We start from the raw sequence: 10,000 nt of genomic DNA, 5'->3' as shown, positions 1-10,000 counted from the left end.
CTGTCTGATCCCAGAGTGATGGGCATGCTCAACTGCTAAAGTAATATAAATAGCTTTGGGTGCATATAAAAAGGACTGCAAACTTAAAATGCTCTCACAACCTGAGTCTCATGGTGGTATAATAAATAATCCTATTTAGCTCGCGAGTGCGGTTTTTCCTCCATTTTAAATGATCCCAGAGTGTCCCCTTGCTGCATCAGACGCAGGGCTCAAGGACAAAATGTAACAAGAGACTGTTTGTATAATATGTATCATCACCATATAAACATCCTCACAAAATTCCAAAACAAGTTGACCTTTATGGAAGACACTCGTGGAATTTCACTAAATGGGGCTGTTTACTCAATAAAATATCAGTAAAACTTTTTGTAGGTGTGGAGTGCTGACTAATGGCTTCCTTAGTTAGTCCCCCTTGTGCACCGCAAGTGCCCTCAAGTAAAAAAGAAAGAGTAACGCTACCTGGCTTTCAGAGTCATTTTGGGTTTTTATTTTTACAGTAATTGTGAATAGAGGACATGGGGACGACAAGTATGCAGCATGTGTGTGGGTTTAGCCATAAAGTGCCTGCCACAAGTACCCTTAAGTCAAAAAAAAGAAAAAAATAACAATACCTAATTTCGTGTTTTTATTTTTTTTTAAGTAATTGTACAAAGAGGACATTGGACAAAAGCCCCACAGTATAGGAGAGTTTGGCCATAAAGTGCCTGCACACAAGTACCCTTAAGTCAAAAAGAAGAAAATAACAATATCTGGCTTCAGCAAAAAGAGTTCTTTTGTGTGTCTTAGTTTTATTTTTATTTTTTTTACACAAATGTGTGTGTGTGTAATGAGGACTAGGGAGACAATAACCATACTGTACCGTATGCTGGGAGAGGCGCTGTAACCATAAAGTGGCATGCAGTCACGCTGTGGAAGCTGACCCAACTGGCCAGAGAAGGAGAGGGAGAGAGTGGGGAAGTTGCTAAGCTCCATTCCCTAGGGAACCACAAAGCTGGATTTTCTCTCTTTTTTCTCCTCTTTTCCTTGCGAAAAACAGCAGACTCAGAGATAGTCAGCATTACATTTTTTCTCGGCTGTGAGAATATAATTGGGCCCCCTGCCCTTATGATTGCTCGCTGCACAAATCCTTTGAGAGTTTAGGCACGCTCAAGTTTAGATGCCTCACCCTCTACCCTCCACCCTCTACCTCCTCCTCCTTCTCTCTGTCCTCCCTCCATCTCTCTCCTACTTGACTTCCCTTCTCCCTTTTTCACTTCCCCCCTTCTCCTTCTCCTTCTCCTCCTAGTCCTCTCTTCTCCTCCTTTCTCCTACCTCTCCGCCCTTATTTTTCTCCTGCTCTCTCCTCATCCTCCTCTCCTCTTCCTCCTCCTCTCTCTTCTTCTTCATCCTCTCTCCTCCTCATCCTCCTCCTCATCCTCCTCATTCTCCTCCATCGAGTCCCTTGACGCCTCTGCCACAAATAGACGTGGTATGTGATTATTTATCCATGCCAGCCGAACTCCCGGTGGGATTTGGGGAGGGAGCGGCATTTGTGAAATTAGCGGCGTTGCAATTCCATTGCGGATACACACACACACACACACACACACACACACACACACACACACACACACACACACACACACACACACTCACACACAATCACACACACACACACACACACACACACACACACACACACACACACACACACACACACACACACACACACACACACACACACACACACACACACACAGATGCACAGATGCACATGCATAAGCACACATGCACACCCATACATAAACATAGACATGTACAAATACAAACACACTTGTTAATCTTTCCCCTCTCACTCTCCTTTTCTCCTACACTCTGAATTGCTCCTTCTTTTACTCTGTACTCTTTTTCAATACCCCTTTTTCCTCGCCTCTCTCCCTCTCCGAAAGCTGTTCATGCGTTAATTACAGCACAGAGGTGTGTGTGTGTGTGTGTGTGTGTGTGTGTGTGTGTGTGTGTGTGTGTGTGTGTGTGTGTGTGTGTGTGTGTGTGTGTGTGTGTGTGTGTGTGTGTGTGTGTGTGTGTGTGTGTGTGTGTGTGTGTGTGTGTGTGTGTGTGTGTGTGTGTGTGTGTGTTTCTAGCAGAGCTTTGGGGTGTTTGTATCTCTAATGAGTGAGTGTATAATTCTGTCTGTATTTAGCATTCGGTGCAAATTAATTCACAGGCAGGTGTTGTAAGACGCCATGCTATCGCTTTGGCAGCTCTGAAATCGCAAAACATCAGGATCAGGCACACGCTGCTTTCTTGGGTGGTAACTGCCATGCTGTTGCTGGGTATATTTGTGTCTTTGTGTGTGTGTGTGTGTGTGTGCGTGCGTGCGTGCGTGTGTGTGTGTCTGTCTGTGTGTGTGTGTGTGTGTGTGCATGCGTGTACGTGAGCGTGTGCATGTGTATACGCACACGTGTGTGTGCGAGTGCGTGTGCATGTGTTTGTGCGTGTGTGTGTGCGCATGTGTGTGCAGGTGTGTTACTGTGTGTCTGCCTGTCTAAGGAATTTGGCTCCTCAAGGGTATGAGAGCAAGTGACATGTGTGCATGTGACAGTCTGCTTGTGTATTTTGTGAAACACAAATTCTGCGATTGCTTGGTTGTCTGAGTCTTTGTGTGCTTTTCTGTCTGACTGTGTCTGTCTCTGTGTGTCTGTTCCAGTGTATATGTTGGCAAATAACTGTGTGTACTCCCTGTGGGTCACAAAAGTGCACAACCCCAACTCTGTCTTTCCACACACAAACGCACACACTCACACACACACACACACACACACACACACACACACACACACACACACACACACACACACACACACACACACACACACACACACACACACACACACACACACACACACACACACACACACACACACACACACACACACACACACACACACATACACCAGCTCCCTAGTGCGAGGGCAGCAGTCGTTAATTGCCACTTGTTATCTCTGAGGCCACGACATGAACTGTGTGCATGCGTGTGTTCGTACATAGTTTGTGTGTGTGTCTGTGTCTGTGTCTGTGTGTGTGTGTGTGTGTGTGTGTGTGTGTGTGTGTGAGCATTTGAACGTGTGTGCTTGTGTGCCTGTCTGTTTGTGTGTGTGTGTGTGTGTTTGTGTGTGTGCAGTGAGGCCACACAATACTAGCTGACTGCAGCTAATCAGCACATACGCTCCTCATGTGCTGCCAAAAAATATGCACACAAATATACACACACACATTCTCTCGCACACAGTCTCTCTCTCTCTCTCTCTCTCTCTCTCTCTCTCTCTCTCTCTCTCTCTCTCTCTCTCTCTCTCTCTCTCTCTCTCTCTCTCTCTCTCACACACACACGCACACATACACACACACGCACACACACACACACACACACACACACACACACACACACACACACACACACACACACACACCCGCACACTAGATGCACACTCGCGCCCTGTCAAACTGTTTCCCCTAGCCTCGCTAACTGTCTCTCTGCAGACTGATAGGTAGGCGTGGGGGCAAATTGGTGAGGATTAAGCTAATGTGATCACAACGCCACTTACTGCACACGCACAGAGGCCAGCCAGACCAGCACTTTACACTGGAGCTGCGCTCTCTCTTCTATCTCTCTCTCTCTTCTCTCTCTTACTCTCTCTCTCTCTCTCTCTCTCTCTCTCAATCTCTCTCTCTCCTATCTCTCTCTCTCTCTTTCGCTCTCTCTCGCTCCCTCTCTCTCTCTTTCTCTATTACGCACACACACTTTATTGCCATTCCACTTACTGCGGGAGGACACAGGCTAAGCACTTTTACTACGACCCCTCTGTTGCCATCTCTGCCCTGCTGCTAGCATGGTGACAAATTTCCATCTCTCGCTCTCTCTCTCTCTCTCTCTCTCTCTCTCTCTCTCTCTCTCTCTCTCTCTCTCTCTCTCTCTCTCTCTCTCTCTCTCTCTCTCTCTGCTAGCTATCTCTCTCTCACTCACACACACACACACACACACACACACACACACACACACACACACACACACACACACACACACACACACACACACACACACACACACACACACACACACACACACACACACACACACACACACACACTGTGTATGTCCTGGCAAAGGGCCCTAGTGAGCCTATCATCAGGGGGCATGTACATATCATATCATATCATATCATATCATATCATATCATATCATATCATAGCATAGCATAGCATAGCATATCATATCATATCATATCATATCATATCATATCATATCATATCATATCATATCATATCATATCGAACATAGTTCATTGTGAAAAAAGACAAACTTTGCCCTTGTGTGTGGATGGGGGGGGGGTCCGTCTGTGTGTGTGTCTGTGTGTCTCTGTGTGTGTGTGTCTCTAGCCCAGTCTGATGGCCTATGCTATCACACACCTCAGGGACACGATGCCCTAATGGAAAAGATGACGGCTGGGAGAGCCATGCACTGCACCAACCCGTTGCCAAGCTGGCACTGACTACTGACAGGGGCACTGGCAGAGAGCATGGCAGGGGGGTCAGAGCGGGCATGGTGGTGTGCTTGCCAGGGTTCAGGGGGGTGCCATGGGGAGGTGGTTTAGAGTTATCCATCATTTCGGCCACTGGATGTCAGAGAGGTGCTACTTGGGATGCTTAGCCTCGGCCTGGTGATACATCCAGCATTTTTATGGTGAAAAGTACAGTTTTTGGGAAAGACTTACAAGTCGTGCTTGGTTGGTGGTGGGATGGCGGGGAGTGATTGGGCCAGGGGTGGAAGGGTGGTGTATGAAAATTGTTGGAGACTGGAGAGAACAGTATTGGGTCGGGGAGGAACAGTGTGGGGGCTCAAGGGCATTTACTGAAACTTTCGTATCATTTACCTTTAACATTCTTTGCAATGAAGACTCAAGTATCTGTTTCTCTCTCTCTCTCTCTCTCTTTGTCTCTCTCTCTCTCTCTGCAGGTCTTCTAATTGGTTCTGGCTGTGCCCTCTACCCACTGGGCTGGGACAGCGAGGAGGTGCAGCAGACCTGTGACAACAAATCGGACCAGTTTCAGCTCGGTAAGGATGCCTTTACCAAGAGTGCAGAAATGCACGCACACGCACACGCACATGCACATGCACATGCACACACATGCACACACACACACAGACCTGGAACAACAAATCAAACCAGTCTCAACACACACACAAACACACACACACACACACACTAGAGACCGACCGATTAATCGGCCGGCTGCCGATTTAATCGGTTGATTTTAGCTATTTTTTAATAAATCTGCATCGGCCGATTTTCTCATTTGGCCACGCCGATTTTAAGTCAAGCACATCTGCAGGCAGCTATCTACTTGGAATGGTCAATGCTGGTGACCACCAGCGTGATGTTTCGCTCTAAAATATAGTAACGGACAATGTAAGATAAATAATAAAAGAGGACGCAATTAATATGTTTTTCATTAACAAAGCATTTTTAGCATGCCAATTAAGGATAAAATTATAGTATATCGGCCCTAAAAATCGGCCCTAAAAATCGGCCCATAAAATCGGCAGGTCACATCGGTCATCGGCTGACTGACCGCTAAATATCGGTATCGGCATCGGCCTTAGAAAAACTCATGTCGGTCGGTCTCTAACACACACACACACACACACACACACACACACACACACACACACACACACACACACACACACAGACTTGTAACAGGCGTTTCACAGAAGATTGGAATTACGTTTCACGAGACTCCACTGTGTTTATTTAAAACCAGAACACATGCACGCACGCACGCACGCACACACACACACACACACACACACTCACACACACACACACACACACACACACACACACGCACACATAAACACACACAGACTTGTAACAGGCGTTTCACAGAAGATTGGAATTACGTTTCACGAGACTCCACTGTGTTTATTTAAAACCAGAACACATGCACGCACGCACGCACGCACACACACACACACACACACACACACACACACAGACACACACTGCTCTCAGAAGATGAATACCAAAATTACAGCAACGATAGAAGCAATTTGTTTAAGCAATCTAAACCAAGTGCATGCTTCCATGCATCGAATGACTGTCCATTAGGACTCTGAAGGAATGACCCATGGAAAGGGAGCGATCAAGCTTTACGATAGTGATCAAGAAGAGGGGGGGATAAGTGGAGGGCAACAGAATGCTGTAAATGAGAGAGTCTGGACAATAGAAGCCGTAAAGGGCCTTGTAATCTGCATACTGATGATGCTGTGAGGTGAATAAAGCAGAGTGGAAAAACACACGCGGTTTTCTTTTCTTTTTTTAAATGCAGTGTTTACTTAGCACTAGCAGAGTACTCTGGGACCAAACACACTCCTGAAAATGTTAAATCAACTCTGTAGGTGTTGAATTAACACTGTTTTTTTGGCTGTGAAGGTGCAGTGTTGTGGCTAACAGTGCCAATAACTGTACCAAATAGGCGTGCTGTTACTGCTGTAAAACATCAGAAATGTATGCGTAATTGGCATAATTAAATAAAGCTCTTACATAATTTGCCTCCGCTCCTCCAATAATGTCATAACACATACTGTACATGACGTTACCTTCAGGCCCTTTCCTTCCTTCTTCAAAGCAGAAAGGAGAGGTGAACGCTCTAGCCTTGGTCTAGTGGATAACATTGCCATACCATCCAGGCATACTGTTATGATATTGTAAAGCATTAGAAATGTGGGTGTAATTTGTGTAATTATGCCTGTATAATTTCCCTCTACCCCCATAATCACATCATATCGCGCACCACTTCAGCCTTCATTTACCCCACATTGATAGGTCCAAGTTTGAACCCCATCCAATCCACTTCCTTTTTATCTGTAGATGGCATAGTTGCTGGACGATGTCCACGAAACAGGTACACGTTTTAGCCCAAGGCTATGATCCCATTGCAGTGCAACTTGGGTATCCTATATGCTTTGAAGCAGGACCAGGTGGGCTGTTGTTTGTGTGGGAGTGGGGAAGGCCTGCCTGTTCATTTCAACTGGAGGATTTCCAATTAACTGTCACTGACTGTCTCCCCTCATGAGAGAAGAGTGCGGCGCTTCAGGCTACAGTATCGCTAGTTTTTGTACATTATCTCATTATAATGCTAACGCTTCCTTTTATTACGCCGGGCTTCTCACCTGCGCTCTCCTATCCCCAAAGGCTGAGTTGGAGGAGGCAGTTAAAATGGAGCTGACAATAAGATATTGCATTAAAAACACACCAAGACTCACCCCTTCATTGAAAAATAATGGGTTAGTGATTTCATATAAGAACCAGTACTTCAAAAAGCTGGCATGGTAGCAATTTTTCAAGCAGTTCTACAGACATTGAGAGCTGTTGTGAAACACAAAATAATAATAATAGCCAGGGGCGGAGCTACAGGGGTGGCTAGGGTAGCATTTGACCCCCCTGAAATCTGATTGGCTACCCCAAGTGCTCCCCCAGAAAATGGACAGTAGCCCCGCCCACTCGTGTTACACGAAATTTCCATTGAAATTTGAAGTGACATAAAAACACAGATGGTAGAAAATAATTTGATTAACTCTCAGACACCTAAGCGTTCATTTCCTTTCAACCTAATTTTACTAAGTCTCTGATGCAGAAACTTTTAAGTTCATTTCTGAGAATTCTGTAGAAACGTTGAAAATCAATATTGGGCTCCAGTGGAACACTTTCCTTTATCATCTCGCATCACTATATGATTATCACATACACACAAACACAGATAGCCTACAGGTTAACACAACTGTCTGTGTATTCCAGTGGTTTAGCACCCAGGTGTGAGGCACCTTCCTTCCAAATAAGAGCAGCCCTTCATATCACTTTTCTAAAAAACTTGTGTTTCCCACATTTCTGGCACATCTACATATTAAATAATTACTTCTTCAATGGTTAAAATGTATTCAGAAAAGACAGCTAGCAGTATACAAAAATGGCCATGTTTTTACTTGGAATGTGATCTTTTCTATACTATTTTCTCTCCGGAAATGACTGTGTGGTGTTGGGATATATAGGCCTAATTTGATTTTAAGTTCAGTCAATGTAAGGCACTATATAGTTCTTTGTAAATCTTGCCATTTGCAATGCAATGGGTTTCTGAGGGTCAAATCACAAAAAAATCTTACAAAAAATCACAAAAAAATAACTGATTACTGTTTGACATAATAGGAGACCTAAAACTTAAGGGTGCAGTTATAGGGTGCACAGCGGGTGTTATGTTTAAATGTGACCAATGATTACCAACCCAAAATACTAAAAAGAACACCTTAAGAATAAAATCCTGCCAGAATTAAACAGAAGTCTTGATTTATATGAACACAAATCTACAGAATATGTAGCTGCCCAGAGCCCTTCTTTAACCCATAGATGACCATCGGAAACCACTCAATCTGGTAACACTCACAGGTGTCATTCTCTTTATCTATTCTATAGTGTTTGAGTGTTTTTTTTCTTTGTGTAAGAGCATGCCCCTGTGAAATTCATGTGGCTACCCCATTGCTCCCCCAAGAATAAATGTCTGGTTCCGCCACTGATAATAGCCCATCTTGATGTTTTGACTTTTATGTTTGAGAGTGTACAATTGGCAGAAATAGACACTGGGGCTGGCAGCTGGACTGTGAACAATCAAATAATACACCTTTGACCTTGAATAATAGAAATTAAGTAAATTATAGCCGAAAAATAAGACTCAGACCGATTCTTTTTTAATACCATGGCATTTAGCCAAAGGACTGCTTTATGAATATATCCCAAGCGCACTGCTATTTTCAGACGATTTGTAATTTAGACATCACTTGTGAAATTGGACAGACGTCAGGCGTTGACATGAGCTGTTAAGATTAATTTGAATGGCCAGAAGGCTCTTCAGCTGCACAGCAGTTCTGGTTCGTCTTGTGCCACTCTGCGCGCAGTGAAGATCTCCCAATGAACACTCACATGAACACACATTGCTGTGTGTATTACTCAATGCAAACATGAAATGTTGCAGTATAAATCAAACACTTAGAGTCAACACTTATAGGGTTGTCCATACTCTAAGTGTTGAGTCAACACTGCAACGTGTACTGTGCACTCTGCACACACTGCTGCTATGCATGCTCTTCACTGCCATACCAAGGCATGGCATACTCAAAGGGGCCTTAAAAAGGGTTAACACACTGCTTCTGGTCCTTATATGGTTGCACTCTTCCATGGGTGTGCTTTTGTCTGTGTGTGTGTGTGTGCGTGTGCGTGTGTGCGTGTGTGTGTGTGTGTGTGTGTGTGTGTGTGTGTGTGTGTGTGTGTGTGTGTGTGCGTGTGCGTGCGTGCGTGTGTGCATGTGTATGAATGTACATATGCCACATATGCTGTCTGTGTTATGTCTCTATGCCACTGCAGTGTAAATATTAAAATGGAAACAATGTGCAAACCTGCTGAGTGCATGCATGCTGTATGCGTGCGTGTGTGCGTGCGTGCATTCCTGCGTTCCTGCGTGCGTGCCTGCCTGTGTGCCTGTGTGCCTGCGTGCCTGCGTGCCTGCGTGCCTGCCTGCGTGCCTGCGTGCGTGCATACGTGCGTGCGTGCGTGTGTGCCTGCTTGTCTGCGTGCCTGCGTGCATGTAATAATTCTTCCAAAGGTAGCTCTGACATGCTCTGAAGAGCGGTTCACCTCTTGAGGAATCCTTTGATCTGTCTGCCGTATGTTGTTAACCCTTGAGGTGCAGCCCAGCCCACCACAACCTCACCCATCACATATCCCTTTCTTCTTCTTCTTCTTCTTCTTCTTCTTCTTCTTCTTCTTCTTCTTCTTCTTCTTCTTCTTCTTCTTCTTCTTCTTCTTCTTCTTCTTCTTCTTCTTCTTCTTCTTCTTCTTCTTCTCCTTCTTCTTCTTCTTCTTCTTCTTCTTCTTCTTCACCACCACTCTGGTCACGAATGTATACAACCAGGAAA

General features: G+C 45.0%; 1 protein-coding gene across 1 annotated transcript in view; it reads left to right on the top strand.

The window, feature by feature from the left end:
* LOC134453456 (LHFPL tetraspan subfamily member 6 protein) overlaps positions 1-10,000 on the top strand; it is a 139,598-nt gene that overhangs the window by 125,518 nt on the left and 4,080 nt on the right. The window contains exon 3 of the mRNA XM_063204265.1: positions 4,991-5,089. Coding sequence (XP_063060335.1) covers positions 4,991-5,089 — 99 coding nt within the window. The remainder of the gene's footprint in view (positions 1-4,990; positions 5,090-10,000) is intronic.

This window comes from Engraulis encrasicolus, chromosome 8, assembly GCF_034702125.1.
Source record: "Engraulis encrasicolus isolate BLACKSEA-1 chromosome 8, IST_EnEncr_1.0, whole genome shotgun sequence".
NCBI classification, from domain to species: domain Eukaryota; kingdom Metazoa; phylum Chordata; class Actinopteri; order Clupeiformes; family Engraulidae; genus Engraulis; species Engraulis encrasicolus.
Note: the sequence above shows the minus strand (reverse complement) of the source record. Positions and strands in the feature narration are given on the sequence as shown.